At 53.0% G+C, this 21,160-nt stretch overlaps 1 protein-coding gene across 8 annotated transcripts in view; it reads right to left on the reverse strand.

Moving 5' to 3' along the window:
* The window catches only part of TRAF1 (TNF receptor associated factor 1), a 30,472-nt gene that overhangs the window by 8,195 nt on the left and 1,117 nt on the right, over positions 1–21,160 (reverse strand). The window contains exons 1-5 of one of the 8 annotated variants that reach the window (XM_043453505.1): positions 15,156–15,235; positions 13,204–13,505; positions 11,714–12,122; positions 9,465–9,549; positions 411–476 (exon numbers count right to left, since the gene is read on the reverse strand). In XM_043453505.1, coding sequence (XP_043309440.1) covers positions 411–476; positions 9,465–9,549; positions 11,714–11,853 — 291 coding nt within the window. In that variant the 5' untranslated portion in view covers positions 11,854–12,122; positions 13,204–13,505; positions 15,156–15,235. Of the gene's footprint in view, positions 1–410; positions 477–9,464; positions 9,550–11,713; positions 12,474–13,203; positions 13,506–15,089; positions 15,281–21,160 lie in introns of those variants that run through there. The other 7 variants (XM_043453500.1, XM_043453501.1, XM_043453506.1 and 4 more) reach the window with 7 other exon arrangements.

Raw genomic sequence — 21,160 nt, forward strand, 5'->3', positions numbered from 1 at the left:
GGTTACCAAGGGACGTCACATCCATTCACCCAGCAACGGGAAGTTCACAGCAAGAGGGATGTGGAGAAGGGCCCTGGCCTTAGACACGCCCGTGGCGAGCCATCTTCCAGAGCAACACTTCTGTCCTGCCCTGGAGCCCACTCATGATTCAGGACCATGGAGAGAGGCAGAGCGGTTGGGGGCAGTGGGGAGGGGAGGGTCTTTTTTGTGATGCCACTGCGATGCTCAGGTGAGACATTAAGAAGAACTCCCCTGAGCACAAAGATGATTTACTAGTGATTCTGTGGCTTGTAAGCCACATAAGGTACATCCAGAGCAGCAGCTGGATGTTGGGGGGAAACCCGAGAGGCTGAGCGAGGAGGTCTGAGACTGCAGTGTACAGACCTCCTTTCTCTCACCTAGATACTTACCTTGAAGGAGCAGCCAACACCTGCAAAGGGGCACCCGACTCCAGCCTCAGCCACCTCGGGGTGATCCTGGAAATAAGAACCACGTCACTGGACGTTGCGGGGGTCCCGGTAGCATTGGGGAGTCTGTGAAGCACCGACATCCGCCAGGCAGGGGCTGGGCCAGGCCACGAAGCTTTGCACCCGCTGTTCGTTCTGCCTGGCTGATTTCTTTCCACCTTCAAGCTTCTGTGACCCTCCTTCAAAATGCGACCAGAGCTCCTGCTGTGATCCTTGGAAGCACTGCCACCCCTCTTGCTGGGACGGGTTCCTCCCAACTCACTGTTTGGTTGCCCCCACTGGTCTGGGAGCTCCCCAAGGGTCCCAAACAAGCAACTTGGCAATACTGCCAACCTATGCATAGGTCTGAGGAGTTTGGAAAATGGCTTTCGTGGTCATAGTTCTCCCGAGGGCCCAAACAACACTTGGGGATGCCAGGGTAGGTTTTCTGTTCCCATTTGACTGATGAAGAAACTGAGGCTCATGGAGGGGAAGGGATTTACTCCAGGAGGAACAGCCAGGAAGCTGCAGAGCTCCACGGCCCTTCCCACCCCACGTCTCTTGTCATTCAGCCACTAAGCCGTGTCGGACTAGTTCTGACCCCACGCACTGCAGCACTCCAGGCTTCCCTGTCCTTCACTATCTCCCAGAATTTGCTCAAACTCATGTCCATATAGTTGGTGATGCCACCTCTGTCTCTTATTAAAAGTAAACCCAGGAGAGACTGGGAGGACACTTTTTTTTTCCAAAACATATATCTGTAAAGGCCTTATATACAGAATATATAAAGAACTCTTACAATTCAATAAGACGACAGACAGCCTAACACAAAATGGGTAAAATACTGAACAGATACTTCATAAAAGGAGAGACATAAATGACAAGCCTATGAAAGTAAGTTCATCAGCAGCAGTCATCAGAGAAATGCAAACTGTTATAAAATGCCACTGTTCACTCACTAAATGGCAACATTTAAAAAAAATGGCAATACCAAGCTTTGGGGAGGATGTGGAGGAACTGAAAAACGCTTGTAGGTTGCTCACGGGAATACAAAACAGTACAGATGCTTTGGGACAAACTATGCAAGTATCTCATAAAGTGAAATCATAAAGTAACTTACAGACCATGCTTACCAAGCTAGCAGATAACCCACACATTCCACTCCTAGGGATTTACCCAAGAGAAACTGAAAATGTTTCCGTGTGTATGCAAATGTCCAGGCAGCTTTACTCATAACAGGCCCACGCTGGAGGATATCCAAGTTTTCATCTGCTGGTAGATGGGTGAAGTGTGGTGTGTCCTCCGTACCTGAGGACACTCCGTACACTTACTACTCAGCAACTGGATGGACTAAATTACTAACATCTGCGATAACAGAGGGACCTTGAAACATTCTGCCAAATGAAGAGCCAAACACGGAAGACCGCATACTAGAAATCTGTTCCAAGTTAATTTTTTCTTCTGATATTAAAAACAATTTTTTTGGCTTCACCATGCATGTGGGATCGTAGGTGCCTGACCAGGGATCAAACCTGTGCCCCCTGCATTGGAAGTGCGGAGTCTAAACCACTGGACCATCAGGGAAGTCCCTAGGATTTCATTCTCATGAGATTCTAGAAAAGGCCAAACCATGAACAGAAAGTAGATCAGTGGCTGCCTGGGGCTGCAGCTGGGGGAGACTGACGAGCCAGGGGCACAAGGAAGCTTTTATCTGGTGCAGAAGCATTCATGTTCTTCACTGCAGGTCACACGATTACAGGTATTTACCGGCATCCGTCAATCTGTACACTTAAAATGAATGAATTTTATTACACACAAATAATATCTTGACTTTCCAAGAGCTTTGTCGTTGTTTTTAAGAATCACCTCTCAGGGTGACGTGAGGGGAGATCTGGATGGGAGGAGGGGAGGGCAGAAGTCTTTGGGCTGAGCAAATACAAAGTCACACTAGTCATCATTCTGTAAAAGTTAAAACAGCTAGAGCTGTGGGCTTCATGAGACAGCTGGACTGGAACGCAGAGCACGCCCAGCACAGCGGTGCCCCACGGCCTCAGGCTCCAGGCACAAGATGTTCCCAACCAGGAACAGAAAACAGATGTTTTCCGGGAGGGAGGCAGCCTTGGCAGGGAGACCAGGAGGCCTTTGCAAAGCGCCCCGTGACGCAGCTTCTCCCAGCAGGTAGCTCCCTGATGTGCGGGGGGTGGAGGACCCGAGGCGGATGAGGACCTGGTGATGGATGCGGGTGACCGCTCCGGCCCTGCAACTCCCTCCAAGCCCGCGAGGCGAACCCTCTGCGGCTTTAAGAGTCTACTGTGCTCGAAGTGAGAGGCAGAGGGCGGTAAGAAGGTGAGAGTGAGGAGACTATCGGTGGGTTCCAGAATCGCAAACGGGTGGCGGGGCGCGCGCTCCTCTGGCGGCTGAGCCTCGGGGTGCTGTGTCTGTGCGGTGAAAGCCCAGGCAGACGGGCAAGCACGTGTGCACAGAGCAAGCCTCCTTGTTACCACGTGTGGCGGAGGCGGCTGGGGCCAGCCGCTCCCAGCAGGCAGAGGAGAGGCGGCTGGGGGCCAGTCACCCCCAGCAGGCAGAGGAGAGGCGGCTGGGGGCCAGTCACCCAGAGCAGGCAGAGGAGAGGCGGCTGGGGGCCAGTCACCCCCAGCAGGCAGAGGAGAGGCGGCTGGCGGCCAGTCACCCAGAGCAGGCAGAGGAGAGGCGGCTGGCGGCCAGTCACCCAGAGCAGGCAGAGGAGAGGCAGCTGGGGCCAGTCACCCCCAGCAGGCAGAGGAGAGGCTGCTGGGGCCAGTCACCCCCAGCAGGCAGAGGAGAGGCTGCTGGGGGCCAGTCACCCCCAGGCAGAGGAGAGGCAGAGGAGAGGCTGCTGGGGGCCAGCCGCACTGCCCAGAGAGCCAGCATCAGTCGCTCAGTCACTCCTTGCGGTGCTTACAGGGGTTGGCTCTGGAGCTGTCCTGTTGGGGTGCAAAGCCCATTTCTGTCAGTTCACCTACTTAGCTGTGTGGTCCTGGGGGACTCACTAACTCCCCCAGGTTTCAGTTTCCCAATCTGGAAAATGAAGACAATAATAGAACGCACAGCTCCCCCCTCCATAGAGTTATGGTGAGGATTAAATGCCATAATACATGTAAATTCTGATACGAGTGACCTATTCTGTTATTGTAATAAAATACCACAAACTTAATGGCTTAAACAACCCACATTTATTGTCTTATGGTTCTGGAAATCAGAAGTCCTAACATCAAGGTGTCAGCAGGACTGTGTTCCTTCTGGAGACCAGAGGGGAGAACCTGTTTTCTGGTCTTTTCCAGCTTCCAGAGGCTGCCTGCGTTCTGGGCTCATGGTCCCTCCCTCCAGAGTCAGAGGCAGCAGCGGAGCATCTTCCAGCTTCTCTCTGATTCTGTCTCTCTTGTCTTCCTCTTTTGAGGACCCTTGTGATTACAATGAGCTCACCCAACAGCCCAGAGTCATCTCCCCATCACAAGATCCTTAACTTAGTAACGTCCGCAAAGTACAAAGACCCTTTGGTCACTGTCATGGGCTGAGTGGTGTCCGTGCGTGTGTGTGTAGTAAGTCGCTTCAGTGGTGTCTGTCTGTCTGTGACCCTGTGAACTGCAGCCCACCAGGCTCCCCTGTCCATGGGATTCTCTAGGCAAGAATACTGGAGTGGGTTGCCATGCCCTCCTCCAGGGGATCTTCCCCACCCAGGGATTGAACCTGTGCCCCCTGCATTGGAAGCTCTGAGTCTTAACCGCTGGATTACCTGGGAAGTCCCCAGAGACATGGTCTTTAAAGAGGTGATTAAGTTGGAATGAGGTCATTGGGACGGGCCCTGCCCCAGTGTGACGGGTGTCCTTGCAAGAAGAGGAAACAGGGCACAGACTTTCAGAGGGAAGAGGATGCGAAGACGCTAGGAGAAGACGGCATCCACCAGCCAAGGAGAGAGGCCTTGGAAGAGACCGACTCGGCCTGAACTTGCCTCCGGAACTGCAAGGAGATCAATCTCTGTTGTTTCCACCGCCCAGTCTGTGGTCCCTTGTTACGGCAGCCCGAGCAGACTAATGCAGTCACGTAAGGTGACATATTCACAGGTCCCGGGGATTAACACGTGGACAGCTTTGGGGAGCACGATTCTGCCTGATGTTCACTCAGTTGAGCCCTGATGAGCAGTAGCGGACCTGCTATTACCATAATTATTCCTGTGGATGAAGCACTGCCCTTGGGACATCTTTTTCCTCCCCCTAATGGCTGTCACATACATGCACCTCATTGAATCTTCACACCTCAAACGCGTAGTAATTCTATAAAACCCTGCTTTCCCCACTGGATTTCCTCAGGGGCTGGCAGACATGAGGAACATCCCTACGTGCACGTGTATTTACATAGGACCAAAGCATTTTTGCAAGCTACCTCCTAGGATCCCTGCAGTAATCCTTCAAGGCAGGCAGGGCGGAGCTGGTTTCACCTGAACACAGGTGGGAGGCCTGGGCGAGTGGCTCAGTCTGGGTCACGCGGAGCTTGTACAAGTGAGGAGCCCGCTGTCCTGCAGGCACGAGCCCTTCTCCGCCCCCGTGTGAGCACAGCCCTGCTGGGTCTCCCAGGACCACCCGGAGGAGGTCGGGGCTCTGAAGTTCTGCCTCTCTCATGGAGGTGAAGAAGCTGAAGCTCAGGGAAGGCTGCTGACTTATAGGAGACGATGCAATTTTGGGGCAAAGCCGTGGTGGAGGCCAGGCGCCTGGGATCCACGTCCAGGGCCCTTTCCCCCCCGGGGAGAGAGGGGTGGCTCATCTGAAGGCAGGGACCCAGGGCGCTAGAGAGGCAAGCCGGCTGGGGCTGCGGGGGAAGAACAGGGCATCCGTCCTGGGCCAAGCCAGTGCCACAAGCGGCCCCTGTGTGAGCTGCCTCACGGCTGGCAAACCGCTAAAAATAAAACTTGCGGTGGAATTTCCTCCGGGGAGGAAACAGAGAAAACACAATCCCAGCCCTGAGCGAACACTTGTCCTTCTGTCCACGTCCGAGAAGTCGGGGGGGTGTGGTGTTCCCGGCTGCCTACTGACCCAGGCCCTTTGTGACGGGGTCAGCGGAGGGCTGTTGGGGGGCCTCCACTTGAGGACCCAGGGGCCTCTGATGGGGGGGTGTTAAGAGGATACTGGGGGCACGGGAGAAGCCTCTGTGAAGCCACCGCACAGAACAGAGGGGCCTGCAATGTGCCGGGCACTGTCCACACTGCTGCGCTGGGCGCAGAGGCTGGCCAAGGTCTTTGAGGGCTGGACGGGGTGTTTTTGCTTGGGTCTCAGCTAGTGCTGAGGGAGAGGCACTCTACCAGGACAGGGTGGACCTGGCCCACCCGCCAGTTCCTACCCTCCTCTGTATCTGAGCCAGTTTCCTTTCTGGCGGCCTCTGCTTGGCTCAACTGCCACCTCCTCCAGGAAGTCCTGCCTGATTCTCCTTGTTGAAAGGAGTCTTGCCCATTCCTGTTTTCACAGCGCTTGCTGGATTCCAGCACTTAGGCTGACTGGGTATTTAAACCTGTGTAAACAAAACACTTGGGGTGATCCCCCCTCTGGAGGCAGCAGAGAGGTGCCAGGAGTCCCGGGGGCAGGAAGAGGGAGCCTGGCTCTGGCTCCCCGATGCGGTAAGGCTGGTGCAGACATGCCTGTCCCCTGAGCCTCCAGTCACCCACTGGTATCGCCACCACCCATGACACAGGATGTCACAGGGCAGATGGGGTCACAGATGCAACCGCCAAGCTCAGAAGTGCGAGGGGGCTCATTTTCCAGCTCATTTCCAGGGGCTGGGTTTCAACAGACACAAAGGAGCGTGTAGGCTGAGGACGGACTCGAGAGGGACGTGGTCAGCGTCCTCCCACAGACGCAGGACGGCCTCAGGACGCAGGGGGCTGACTGCCTTGCCTTTTGCGGCCCTGAGGGAGACAGACGTCAGCTCGGAACAAAGGGAGCGGACAATGGCACAGTAGTTAGTTCCTCATGGTGGTTTTGTGCAGTGATGAGCTGCCCGTCACTGAAGGGACACCAAGCCACTTGGCAGGAATCCAGTACAGAACGGAAATGGGACTAGACAGCTCGACCTCCGATCGTTTTCAGATTCTAGGGTAATTTGAGGCATTCTTGTAAGCCACTGGCAGCAGGGGCCAGCCTGCTTTGGACCTTCCCGAGCGGCCTCAGAGGGAAGAGACAGAGCAACAGCCCGGTGTCCGGGGCCTGCGGCAGGCAGGACTGACTGCTGTCTCCTCTCACTGTCACTCCCGTAGGAAGGTCGTTCCAGGCCAGAACCAAGTCCCCACCCGGGTCAACAGTCATCCTTTCATGTCTGCTTCTGACACGAGCTAATCAGTCCGGGGCTCTGAGCGCTCCTCGGAGGGACAGGCCTCTAACCAAGCCAGAGGAGGACAAGCATGAGCGGGTGGCGCAGAGAGGGTCGCAAGGACGGGCGCCGCGGGGCGTAGCGCAGCCGGCTTCCGGCCGGGCCCCGCACCCCACCTCCACCTCCCAGGATTCCTCAGATGCGCGGACTCGGGCCCGCCACGTGTGCAAAGTGTTGATTTGTCATCAGCTGCCTTCCTTTGGTCAAAAGTCCCCCCAAAGTTCCCATCGGGTCAGGAGCTGGTGGAGTCCCTGGTCTTTCCACTTGTGGCTTTGTGCAGGTGTCAGACCACTGGCTCACACCGCCCCCCAGCTTTCCACGGGGGGTGCACCCCCCCCCCCACGCTGTAGCCTGCTGAGCGCCTGTGACTCCATCATTAGAGTCACTCCACGTGGTCAAAGGCATCGAGTTTCAAAGTGCACCCTGCAGGGCCCTAGGAATCCAGAGTCTCTGGGGGCTGGGGCAGGAGAAAGCAGTGGGGTAACCGCAGGGCCAGAGGTCCAGGCTCCCCTTCTGCTTTCATCTGATTTCACACTGACAAAGATGAAAAAATTAGAACTACTGAATTGGGAGATATTAAAATATCTCTGCTTTATATTATCTAAGATTTACACAATGAATCTGGATTCATTCTGTTCAGAGGCAAGACTAAAGCAAACCAGAAACAAACGTCCTAATGCCTTCAGGCAGGTAGTTGCCTTGGAAAGCAGATAGCCTACCCCTCCCCTTGGAGGGGGGAGCACGGAGGCCCAGTGAGCACAGAGATGCCCTACTAGGGAGGTTTGGGAAGTTATTCCAGCGGTGTTAATCCTATTAGCTCTACCAGTGGTAGAGTATAAAGTTCCGGGGAAATGCACTAGATCCTTACTATGGTTCCCTGGAGGGTCTGTGGGGGAGAGGGCTGCCGAAGAGAAGAGAGGAAAGCCCTCAAAACCAGCTCTGGTGGGACAGACGTCCCCCTGACTCTCTGGAGGAGAGGGGGCTGGAGCGGAGAAGGGGAAGGAGGCATGGAGACCCGCCGGCCTCTCGTTCCACAGCCGGAGGGAGAGAGCCCCGACAGCCAGTGACAGGCAATGGGACATCGCCGGTACTGAAAAGGCTCTGTCCAAGCCACTCCAGTATTCTTGCCTGGAAAATCCCATGGACGGAGGAGCCTGGTAGGCTGCAGTCCATGCGGTCGCGAAGAGTTGGACATGGCTGAGCGACTTTACTTTCACTTTTCACTTTTATGCATTGGAGAAGGAAATGGCAACCCACTCCAGTGTTCTTGCCTGGAGAATCCCAGGGATGGGGTCGCACAGAGTCGGACACGACTGAAGTGACTTAGCAGGAGCAGTAAGGCAGCGTCTTCATTTCACAGGCAGACACACAGCAGCCATCTCATCCTTGACACCAGGCTCCTGATCCCCCCCACCCTCACCCAGGGCCACAGTTTGGCCAAGGGTACAGCTTTGGTCCAAAGGAGCCGGGCGCCTCGCAGTGTGGCCAGCTCGGGTGTGGAGCTGGGGAGACCGTGGTCACTGGGGAGCTTTGCGATGAGAATCCCCAGGGGGTGTTGGGGCCCCACGTGTAAGAAAAGGGGGTCAGATTTAGAGCCGGGGTTCCTAAAGCTCTGGATTCACAGACCAGTACCAGTTTTGTTTGCTTTTTAAATCAGGAGATCAACATAAAGATTGTCGTTTTTTAATTTTACCCCAAAAAAGGCTTTACCCTCAATTCTATCATCTATCATGATCATTTCCTTTATACAAAGACACACATAGGAAGGGCATCGTCTCAGAGTAAAGGGTGATTCTATAAATGGAAAGAATTTAGTTTTGTAAGAAAAAGTCATGACAATTTTCTTCCTTTCTTTCTTTTTTCAACCATTTTTGTCCTGAACTGGTTTGGGAACGAACCACAGTTGGTTGCCACGTGGGCACCTCTGGGCTGGACAGATGACCCACAAGGGTCTTTCCAGCTCAGAAGGGCCAGGGTTCTAAACGGTGCCTGAGGATGTCGTTTTGGCCCCTCTTATTCCTGGAAGCACAGCTTGGGGAAGCCGGAGAAGTGAGCTGAGGCTGGCCTGACCCGGTCTGAGAGCAAAGAGGGTCAGAAAGAGCTGTCTGCACCAGGAGTTGGCAAACTCTTTCTGGAAAGAGCCAGAGAGTGAATATCTGGGGGCTGGAAGGCCTCTGTTACGACTGTTCACCTCTGCAATCTCGGGGCCAAAGCGGCCACGCATAAGACATACATGACTGAGCTGTGGCGGTGAACCAGTCCAGCTCTATTCAGGGATCTGGAAGTTTGAAGTCTGGATCATTTTCACGTGTCATAGAATCTCATTCCCCTGTTGACTTTTGAAAACCCTTTAAGTGTAAAAACCATTCTCAGCTCGTGAGCTTACAAATAGGCAGCAGGCTGGGCCGGGCCCGAAGGCCGTGGTGTGTGGATCCCCGAATAGACAGCCACTCTCAGCCTGAACCTGCCACGGGTCAGCCAGGCGGCGTGGGACAAGCGGCTTTCTCACTGTGAGCATCAGTCTCCTCAGCACCAACAGACGGAATTCAGCCTAGACTCAGGACAAGCAGGGAGGTGCCTGCCCGCAGAGACAATGAACAAACCTCCCTGGCAGCGCCAGCTTACCTTCTCCTGAGACAGAAGGCTTCCTGGACTTTCAGATGGGGTGTCTTCCCCTTTGCATTTGGGACAGATCCGATCCTCACCATTCCTGGGAACACAAGCAGAAATGCCACTGAGCAGAGCCGCTGAGACTCCATGACACCAACCTCCACCCCAGAGCCCCAAAGGCCTGGGCCTTGCCCGGCATGGCAGCCGAGACCCATGAGCATATAGCTCCATCCCAGACCCACCATTCCTAAACCCCAAAAACACCGGGCACCCAGAGTTTTCCCATAGCTTGCAGTGAGCTTCTCTGGCAGCCAAACCTGATTTGAACTGACCAGGCTATTAGACCTGTCTTATCCCACTTAGTATGAATATTTATATTTGCAGAAATATCACTGCTTGATGTTTGAATATAAGGTATGTCCCCATTCCCTGCTGGAAGAATTATAATGTACTGAGTGGTTTTTCAAAAATCTGAAAAACTTTTTCATTCCACAATACATCCGACCCTAGGGGTTCAGGTAAGGGATTGTGGGTGTGTACTATATTAGTTCTTTGCAGATTCCTCTGTTTTATTCTGGTCTCTTATTTTTAGTAATTACAGATGACTTCTCAGAATAAGAAGGGGCCTCCAAGAACACCCAGCCTGAGATGCCTAACCAGGAAGTGGGTGTCAGATTCTGAATGAGATGACACATGGGCCTACATGCTTTTGCAAAGTGATCTGACCCCCAGCGAGCACCCCTGGTCAGGCCCATTTCACAGGGAGGAGAACGAGGTCTCAGAGGACGTAGGGGTGGGCTGAGGGAGAGAGACGCAGGCCAGACCTGGGACCCTTCCCTGCCCCTGCCACATTTTGGAAGAAGAGGTAAGGAAACCACAAGCCCCACTGCAAAAGCCTGAGGCGAGCCCAGGATGGTGAGACCAGTCAAGCTCGGCTCCCCGCCCCTTCTTCCCTTTCTACCATCACCTCTCTCTTCTCTTTCTCTCAGCCTTCTCCTTTGTCAAAGCATTTGAACCTCTCAAGTTTGCCTCAGAAGTTTCCCACCTCCCTAACCTGTAAAGTCCCCAGCAAAGGTCACGCTGGGGGTGTATGGCAGTTTAAGAACACCTCTGCTAGGAAACTGACCTCATCTCTCCATTAGACCTCATTGTCCTCATAGGATAACAGTGTCCACCTTCCCAAGGCTCTTCTGAAGAGTGTCTGGCACACAGTTGGTACATAATACTTGCATAATAAGGTGGGATTCTGATGATCATATTGATGTCACACCTCTCTGAATTATTTATAATATACACATTTTAATATATATGGTGTATGTTATATATGTATATTTTTATACGTATGCTAAAAGCATGTATTATAAATAAAGGTGTGTTCGTTGCTCAATTGCATCTGACTCTTTGCAACCCCATGACCATAGCCCGCCAGGCTCCTCTGTCCACGGGATTCTCCAGGCAAGAATACTTGAGTGGGTTGCCAGGCCCTTCTCCAGGGGACCTTCCCAACCCAGGGATCGAAACCGGGTCTCCTGCACTGCAGGCAGATTCTTAACCTTCTGAGCCACCAGGGAAATATAAAGGTATTTGTATACAATATAAAATATAAAGGTATGTATATACAAATACATAGGAGATGGTGAAGGACAGGGAAGCCTGGTGTGGTGCAGTCCATGAGGTCGCAAAGAGTTGGACATGACTTAGCAGCTGAACAGGGACAATATACACATATAAATATATAATACATGAACAGACAATAATATACTAGATACTTTTGTCCCCTTTAGAAGAGTTCTCAGCAGTCTGAGGTGATGGGTGAGACTGTGGAAGGAGATACATCTGTACAGCAGTTTGTCATTTACCCAGGAGTTTACAGATAAATTCCCTATTATAAGAATCTTTTGGAATGTTATTGATTGGGCCTTGTAACAATCCCAGGAGGTAGAAAATCACTTTACAGGCATTTTATTGACAAGGGCGCTGAGGTTTGGGGACATTAAGCCATGCGCACAGGCCACATAGTAAGTGAGTTAGCCCAGGTGGGCTCAGAGGCTCTGCCTCCCTCGACGGCCTTCCGCAGAGGGAGCGGAGGGCTTTCTGTGTCTCCTCCTTCCGCCAGAAGTCAGACGGGGCGGTATCAGGGAAGCTGAGGACAGAGAGATGCAGGCACCTGCCTGAGAGCCAGGGGTCCTCTCGCCCTCGCCTCCCATCAGGAGTCCCTCCCCGGCGCCTCCTCCCCACCCACCCCTTCTCCTCCGACCCCTCACCTCGCATTCTCAGAGAGACAGACGGCGCAGCAGACAGGCCCGGGCTCTGGGGGGTCCTGGCAGGCGGTGGGGGGGCACCCAAAGGGGAACTCATTCTCATCGGGGGCCGGGCGGGGGCTGCTGGCCGAGCCAGAGGCCATCCTGGGGTCCCAGGCGGGCCCGGGGGTGGAGGGCCTGGTCCAAGCTCCTCGGGGCAGGGGCCCAGCCCCGCGGTCTGTGCTGGGAGAAGCGGTGTGCTCTGCTGGGCCACCCGCTCTGATACGCGGGCGGCTGATGCCTTTATCTTCTCGCTGGCTTGTATGGTTCGACGTCACTGCTGAGTCACAGCAGGGATGAGACAGGAATTACCCTTTGCGGTGCAAAAAATCCCCTGGATGGTGACTGCAGGCTCCAGGAGCGTCCAGTCATTCTTTCGAGTGAGAGGGAGGTAAAGAGCAAGTCAGACAGAGAGAAGAACCGCATCGCGGACTTTCAGGGACGGTAGTTCAGAGTTTCCCCTGTCGGGGGACCTCAGGCTGCGGCTGGCTTCCTCCACCTCCTCCCCAGGGCCAGGGGCAGAGAGAGCTCCAGTCCCTGACTCGTCTGTATTCCCTGGGCCCTCCGAGCAGTCTGGGATTCTCGGTGGGGGTGATCACCACTCTAGTGGAAATCCCCAGGGTTCTGGAGGCAGGTCCAAAAATGAAAGTTCCATGCGTATGAGCTCTGCCCCATCCAGAGGAGGTGAAAGTCACTTCCTCACAGTGGGTCTCGGTTACCCTGTCTGTAAAAAATTTAAAAAGGAATTGCAACAGGGCGTCTCCAAGCTTTCTGTGGGCACTAAAATTCCAGGACCCCATGGCCACGGTAACCAGGGGCAGCAGGAAGGCCCCTGATGGCCCCAGCCCTGCCCGGGGCATTCTTCATCAGCACGGTGATGACACCATGGACTGCTCAGGGCCCTACCCCCACGGCCCCACTCAGGAAATCATAGGTAGCCACAGACTCGGGTCAGGCACCACCACTTCCTGGCACTGAGGAGAACAAAGGTCTAAATAAATAGAAGGTCATGGAGACTTGGTCTCAGCAGTCAAGTGGGAGGCAGATCCTCGGCAGTGTAGGAAGCATGGCTCCTGGCACACCTCCTGTGCCCCGGGCAACATTCCTTAGAGCCAGCTGTTGGGAATTTCGCAGGCACGTAAAGGCACAGAGAAGCAAGATGCCTGGTCTGAAGTCACACAGCACCCGTGGCAGAGTAGGATCAGGGCCAGGTGTGTGCGACTCCAAGCTCTGTGTTCTTCCTCCCATTCAGGGGAAGCGAGAGCAAGGCAGTGTGGAGCCTGCAGAGCCCAGGAGGGAGGGCTGAGCTTCTAGCCTCTGTTTTCTCATCTATCAAATGGAAAAGACGGGCTTCCCTGGGGGCTCAGACGGACAAGAAGCCACCTGCAATACGGGAGACCTGGGTTCGACCCCTGGGTTGGGAGGATCCCCTGGAGAAGGGCATGGCAACTCACTCCAGTGTTCTTGCCTGGAGAATCCCCATGGACAGAGGAGCCTGGTGGCCTGCAGTCCACGGGGTCACAAAGCATCGGACACGACGGAGTGACTGAGCACAGCACCCATGGAAAAGACAGTCAATCCCTCCACATCCTTCTGTCCTGCAGGCTGCTATTAGGGCTCACGCCAACTTTCACAGCAGTTTCAAATCACGGGCTTTGAGGTCTGACAGATCTCAGTTGGGGTCCTGAGTCCAACACTCACTAGCTCTGGGTCCTGGGGCAAGGTCAGTAACTTCTCTGCACCTCAGTTTCTGCATCTGCAAAATGGGGATAATATTAATACCTGCCTCACCTGACTGTCAAAATAACCAGATGAGATTGTGGGTGAAAGCGTGGCATGGTGCACAGCCCAAGTGAAGTGCTCAGAAGGCTTTGGTATTGATGGTGCGGCCCTTCCAGCTCCTCAAGATCAGGAAAAGAGACTAAAATGGTAAATTATGCTTACATATATAGTGTTTTCACATTCATCAACTTTAGTTGAGCCTCACAAGTGGGCAAGGTAGGTCAGATGTTATCCTCTGAGTCTAGTAAAGTCAACTGCCCACCTTCCCTGGAACGATGCTGAGTCTGCCAGGGGTTGCTGGCAAAAGGGGCAAGGCATGCTCCGCTACTGCTGCAGCGGAAACCAGGTTCTCCAGCTTCACCCGGGCCAGCCCTGGCCTGGCCCTTTCAGCAAATGACTTTGAAGGTTGCTTCAGAGAAAGACAGTCCAAAAGCCACTCACTTAACCATACACCCCAAACCTGCCACCTTCTCTGCATCCCCAGCTGTTCCCTCCTTCCCTTGGTTTGGCACAGGCATCCCAGATTTCTCTCTCTGCCCAAGTTCTTGGGTCCCTTTCTCTCTCCTCTGCCTTCACTGCCTCCCAGCTCCTTCCTATCGGCCTCAACGTCCGCCCAAGCTGCTCTAATGATTAAAAGTGAGAAGTAGCAGGTGCCCGTGTTAAGTGTTTTTACAGGCACATCTCATCTCATCTTCACCTGAACCCTATGAGGCAGGTATTGTCACCTTCATCCCCACTTTACTGAGGCTCCAAGAAGTTCAGTGACTTGCCTAAGGGCTCACAGATACTGAATGGGGACTCCGGATCCCTGTGTTCTAAACACACGCGGTGCTTTGAAACGTTTTCCACATTCCTCTCCAGCATCTACACGTTCTCCTCAATTGAACTGAACTTGTAGAAAATACTGTCAACACGGGTGCTCCGCTTCCTCACTCCAGTCGAGGCTGCCCAATGCCCGGGGCTTGTCTATCCACCTAGTCCCGTGGCCAGCCCATGCCACGCCTCCGGGCGCCTCCTCTCTAATTCCCTTCCTTGCTGGGGCTTCCCGCACCCCTTCCGTGCTCCCCACCCACACCCCCGCACTTCTCCGGCTGCTCCTCCTCTCCGTGACCCCCTTCTCTTCCGAGGATTCTCGGCGCTGCGCACTCGCGTCTCCCCAGCCTTCCCTTCGTCTCTCGGGGCGCAGCTGGACTAGACCACTTCCCCCCGGGAGTCCCCGTGGGCTGCCCCAGGGATGGGTGGATTCCTGGCTCTGCGATCCCACTGCGCCCCCCCACCGGAGCCCAGTCCCCGCGGCCTGGCTCCGGGAGGCCAGACGGCCTTTTCGAGCCCCCCAGCCCGGTTCGTGCGTCCCCCAGAGGGCGGGCGACTGCCGTCTCCACCCGCCGCATCTGGAGATGCGTGCGCAGCGCTGCGAGCCGACCAGGGCCCGGGCTAGTCCAGGATGAGCGACCGCAGAGCAGCCGCCGGGCCCGCGGGCAGGGCAGGGGGCAGGAGTCCCGGGCAGGGCTCGGCAGCCCGGACTCCAGGTCCCAGAGGCGCGCGGGGAGGCTCGCACCTGGGGCGCCCGGCGGGGAGCGGAGTCCCGGGGCAGGCGGGCTGGGGCGGGGCGCGCGGCACCCACCTCGCCGCCGCCGCCTCCTCCCGGCGGCCCGGCCGGAGCTTCCGGTGGCGGGAGGACTTGGCCCCGGCGGCGGAAGCCGGGGAGGGCGGGCCCGGGGCCGGTTCCTGCAGCCCGAGCCGCCTCCCGAGGAGGCCCCGGGGGCGGGGCGAGCGCTCCCCGATGGGGAAACTGAGGCTCGGGGTGGGAACCAAGGTGTGGCAGTCTGTTTTTGCACCGAAAACAGACCTGCTTCCGTTCTCCTCCCCGCACGAGTTCATGGCACACGTGTGGGACTCAGTATGAAGTATTCGCGGAATAAACGAATGCAGACTTGGGACTCGAACTATCCCGGCCCCTGCCTGCCTGCAGCCCCTCGTTGCGGGGGGCTGGCGGGGCTGCCGCAAGCAGTGGCAACAGCCGCGTCTTAGCCCCTCGGGTTCCTGCGGAGATCCGAGCTCAGCGCTTACTGAGTTAGACGCAACCAGCCAAGAGATGTACAAAGCGCTTCCGAGCGCTCGGCGCTTCCACAAAACTGGGTGTTTTCAGGAACCGAGACTAGTTTTGTCTAAACACACACGCGCGCGCGCACGATCACTTATTCCCTATGAACTTTGTGTATATCAATTAAAATAATTATGATATTTAGCGTTGGGATAGAATTTTTGTTTAAATATACAACCTTTGTTTTTGCGAATTTGATAAAGGCCCCTCCATCAATATCTGCAGGACTGTTAGCTGGGCACCGAGTGAGCCTGCCTACTTGGCTGGTTTTGTTTTCGTTACTCAGAGCCATCTATTATATTCTCTACGTATTAGGGTCTCATTTTTTTGTCTTGACACCCAACTGGAGTTGGGAACTGTGTTACCTCTTTGGTTTGGTTTGTTTTTAACCTGGGATGTGTTTAAGCCTCTAGCTCACCTGGCACGGAACTCCCAATTTCTGCTGATGCTGCAGGACCGTCCCCCCGGAGAAAGGAGGGCCTCCAGTCCGTCCTGGAGGGGAGACAGCTGCCTGCAGACAGGCTGAGGGTCTAAGGGGCCTCCAGGCCGGCAATCTGTGGGACATTGACCGGAGGTGGCTTCTGTGGTCACTCTCAATTCTAAGAGAAAAGGATTTAGAGCTTGGAGTCTCTGATTTAAAAACTCCTTGATTCCCAGTGCAATCCGTAAAGGCTTCGGGGCCTCTAAAAGCCATTCTGTGGTCCCATCTCTGTCCCACCCACCCCTTCCTCTCTGCCCCAAGCCAGCGTAAGTGAGCAGTCAACCTGACCTTACTCTCTTCATGTGCCACATCCTGTTTTCAGATTAATGAGCTCATTTGGTGGAAATTTACCAAGGGAAATAGTTTAATTTTGGAAAGTACCAAAAACTTATCTGTAGTCACTCGACTTATTTTTGGGGGCTCTTGAAATAGAGGGGGCATCACCAGGGGACCTCTGAGCCATCAGGGTGCGGCAAATTGAAAGCGGAGCCCAGTGAGGCTGAACGTGACTCAGAGAGGAATAAAAACCTCTTGGAGACCACTCATCTCTACCCAGCAGAAAAAAAAAAATTCCAAAAATAAGTTTAAGAAGAAAAGTAGTGCATGTGGCTAAGGCGTAAGATCTGGCGGTATGAACCTGGGGCCACGATTGGGAACAAGAAGCACACACAGGGAAGTAGGGGGGTGATTGAGCCTCAGCCTGCCTCTCACATCCCTATCTGCTCTGCTTACTCTAAGAGCGGCCAGAAGGTTTCCCTTTTCCAGTCTTCCCCCAGTCCTTCAGCTGTCAGACTCTTGACCTTGAGGTTGCCTGCTAGCCTTGTAGCCTTTTAAGCTAGTGGCTCCTGTAGGGAGCTAAGGATGGAATAGTTAGGAGGACTCTGGAAAATTAAAGTTTTTTGAGCCGTTCTGCATTGAAGATGGTAGAGCACGGGTGACAAGCCCCCTGAGTGTCTGATCACCTCCTTGGCCGCCCTGTTTCCTAGAGGAGAGACTTCTCATCCCTTCTAAGAGGTAGAATAGAAAAATGGCGAAAATTGACAAGGCGCTGACAATTTAGTACTGGAATGAAGCTGTGTCTTCCTTCTCTCTGCACCCTGCCTCCCCCAGCTGAAACCTGCATAGGTATTTTGGAGGATATATTTATATTTTGGAACGAGCCCTGGACTAGGGGTCAGGACATCTGTGTGTGTGTGTGTTTTTCTCCCTGTAACTAAAGCAGTTTTGGGGGAGAGTAGATAAATAAATGAATGCTTAAGCAATAATTCAACAAATTATAGTCCATTGTGTTGTTTTTGTTTTTTAAGTGGAAAATGACCTGGGTGGAATGCCGTGGGTTATCTGAAAACTTGTATTAGCTGTGAGACTGCCTTCAAATGCTTTTCCACCTGGAGCCCAAGGAAGCATGCTAAGTCGCCTCAGTCGTGTCCAACTCTCTGGTGACGCCGTGGACTGTAGTCTGCCAGGCTTCTCTGTCCCTGGGATTCCCCAGGCAAGAATACCAGAGTGACTCGCCACGCCCTCCTCTACGGGACCTTCCCAACCCAGGGATCGAGTCTTCGTCTCCTGTGTCTCCTGCACTGGCAGGCCAGTTCTTTACCGCTATTGCTACATGAGAAGCCCAGAGCCCAAGCCTACAAACCAGCTAGAAGCAGGGACCTTCCGTTAAGCGAAGCAGACAGCTAGGAGTCTGTGCCTTGGGCATCTTGACCTCTAGGCTCTAGGAACATGGTTTCAAAATGGTGGATCTAACGAGTACTCCCAGATCCCAGAGGTGGAAACTGGGATTCTCTCCTGAGCTGGCTTGCCTCTACTGTCCCAACGGTTCGAGCTTTTTTTTCCCCAACAACTGAGCCTTTCCAGGTGTCATAGTCCTGATGGGCATCGGAGGAGGAAGAGATTACATTGCCAGGGTCATTAGCCTTCCAGGTGGTGGGAGGGCAGGACAAGATTGGAACCTAAGCATTTGGAGGACTGAGGTTGGTGGTCCTGGTAAAAATAGCAGTGACAATATCAGCAGTTACACTTGATTTAGCATCACTTACTGTGAACTGCTCTCATCTGAGCACATCATGTGCCTCGTTCCGTTTACTGATATCAATGAGAAGAGGTGCGAACACTGTTTTCTCCTTTCCAGAACCCAGGCCCCTGATTATAGCAGTAAATGAGGCAGACCCGGCTGCTGGTCTCATGACAACTGGCTCCTAGAGGTGAATGCACCGGGTGTCCATTCTCCTAATGCCAGTCATTCATGCAGCTTCTGTTTGTGTGTGTGCATGTGCGTGTGTGTGCGGGGGTGGGGGGTGGGCGGAGCTCAGTCATGTCCAGCTCTTTGGGATTGCAGCCTGCCAGGCTCCTTTGTCCATGGAATTTTCCAGGCAAGAATACTAGAGTGGGTTGCCATTTCCTATTCCGGAGGATCTTCCTGATTTAGGGATCGAACCTGCATCTCGTGTGTCTCCTGCACCGGCAGGCAGATTCTTTATCACCGTGTCACTGGGGAAGCAGCAGAGTTGGACGTGACTGAGCGTATTAAGTATATGCTGATTCCCTGACTAGTGATCAGACCTGTGCCCCCGCAGTGGAAGCGGAGTCTTAACCACTGGACTGCTAGGGACAATCCTGTTTCTGTTTGTCAACCCTTGAAGCAGGGGGCCCAGAATGGGCTACTACTTCCTCTACTCATGAATGCCAGACATTCCCCTTCTTGCCCCTATATTCCTTCTTTTCAATGCCAGCTGCAGGCTTTGTCCCTGTCCCTGTCTTTAGTAAAAACAATTAGTGAACAGCTTTCCTGCTAACATCATCTATACCTCCTCTGAAAACTTCTGATTCCTGGACCAGGAAATTTAATTAGACAGATGATTACAGGTTATCAGTCATCTAGTACTGATAGATTAGAAGATCAAAGGGTCCTGAGTTCCTCAACCCAACTTAAGCACTTCCCCATGGTAACTCATACACAGCTGATATCAACAATGAAACAATCTACCAAATGATCTTGTAAAACTAACCTTTAGCCTATAGGACACCTTCTTTGCTTTGATGTGATGATTTAAAATGTCCTAAGTTCCCTTCTGTTACTCTCCATCTTGTTCTTTCTATACTTGTTATAAGTGGCAATTTATAAACTATGCTTGTTTACAGGTTTTTTTTTCCTGAACCACTATAATTTGTGAATTATATGAATATAAGAAATTAAATGAATTAAAGGTGTTAAAGTAAAGCTGTGTCTGATTTCTTTGTCTTTTTCCCTGATTCAGCACAGAGGAGGCAATCAATAAACATTTGTTCAATCAATGGCTAATACTCAAGACACCATCCATAATCATTTTTACTTGAGGTAATAATCATTAATGATGATCTCACCATCGTCACAAAATATTACGTATCTTTGGCCTGATTTTTTAGGGTGTTGTGAAATTAGAAATAGCATTCTAGTGAAAATTTGATAAGAAATTTGGGGTTCTTCTCTGAAAGAAGTTTCTATGCCTGGCGATTTTTCCTATCTCAACAGACTTCCAGATTTTAAGCAAAGAAGCAATGCACTTCAGAAGTCCTTTGAATTGGAGGCCCCAGAGCCGTCCCCAGGGGTTTCCCAACTATTTGTGGGACTGGCCGCTTTGAGAGTGCCATGGAGATTCCAGTTTGTGATGGGGATACCAATGACTCTCACAGGGATGATAATGTGTTCCAGGCAAAGAGCTTGGCGGATAGCCCCTTTGATGTCGACAAGCTCTTATGAGGCCAACGATGAGGAAGGCAGACAGCTTTGGGTCTGAAATAGTCCACCTCCTGCTTCTCTTCACCATCTCTGGCCACCCGGGTGCCTTGTTCTACAAATGTGGTTTTGCTATGTGTCAAAACCTCTTTCAGGGACTCTTGACAACTACAAAGATGCTTCTGAAGGTGGATGCCCAGACCTCCAAGGCCTTTTGCTGGGCTACAGAATTATCGCTCTTCCTTCCTGCTTTTGAGAGGGTGGGTTTCCCAGGCTCTTGGCTCGAGCGGAACAGGGATGACTCAATGTTCTAGCTGCAAAGCAGTTGACATCTGCCCGAGGAGGGATACGCCTGGGGGTCCTTATCTCACTTTGTCCTGACGACTCAACCCGAGAGAGAAAATTCAGTGTGTGAGCAGAGCTCTTACTCAGGAATCAGGAGACCTGCCTCTGACATTGATTTCAGGACAGTGGGGAAACTCTGTTCCCTTTTTGGACCTCATTTTTCCCATCTGCAAAGTGGGAGAATGACCTCAGCGCAATCCTTCAGGGCAAATTCTTTAGCCATTCAAACCTGGTTCTGGGGAAGGGGTGCAACTCTCCTACCTGTTGAGGGGCTGCTTCCCAGCTGGACCAGGAACGTCTATAATGGAGGCTAGCAGCTTCCACCAGGTGCCTGGTCTTTTTGGACTCCAGTCATATTTTTGGACTCCAGACACATTTCTTTTTTTTTTTCAAGACAAAGAAATGTGAAAAACCTGACGAATTTCTTTCAGAGCTCAAGCTAGATGAATTTACAGCACAAGAAAATGGGGCAGGGAATTAGGGGTTATGAACCAGGGCTGCACCTGTGTTCCCTCAAAGGACACCCAAGCTCAGGGCTCGGATCGTGAACACATGGAGTTGATGCTTACTCATCTCTTCTGAGCTTCTTGTCTAAAAGGGGGGAAACGGGGGCTCAGGTTGGGGAAAGAGCTTGCACATTAAGTCAGAGTTTCAGAGGCATCTTCCTCTATGTTCTGACGTCTTTTGTCCCCAGATGCCTGTTATACCCCCATCCTTTCTTGTTTCTGCATTCATTTCTCATTGGCTGTCTCTTCACAAACTGGGTTTCCCGAGGGCCAGAGAGCAGGGTGTACCCGTCTTTGTAGGCCCCTCGTGTTCAGCCTCTGTCTCCCGCCCGAGTAAATATCTATTAAGAGAGGCTGATTGGCCATCTAAAGAGGATCCAGGAATGTTAGGAAAACATCCATTCTGTCTTTCACATCTGTGGCTCCGCAAATGTAATTAACAGTTTTCACTTCTACCACGAATCTATTTGCT

This window comes from Cervus canadensis, chromosome 30 (assembly GCF_019320065.1).
Source record: "Cervus canadensis isolate Bull #8, Minnesota chromosome 30, ASM1932006v1, whole genome shotgun sequence".
NCBI classification, from domain to species: domain Eukaryota; kingdom Metazoa; phylum Chordata; class Mammalia; order Artiodactyla; family Cervidae; genus Cervus; species Cervus canadensis.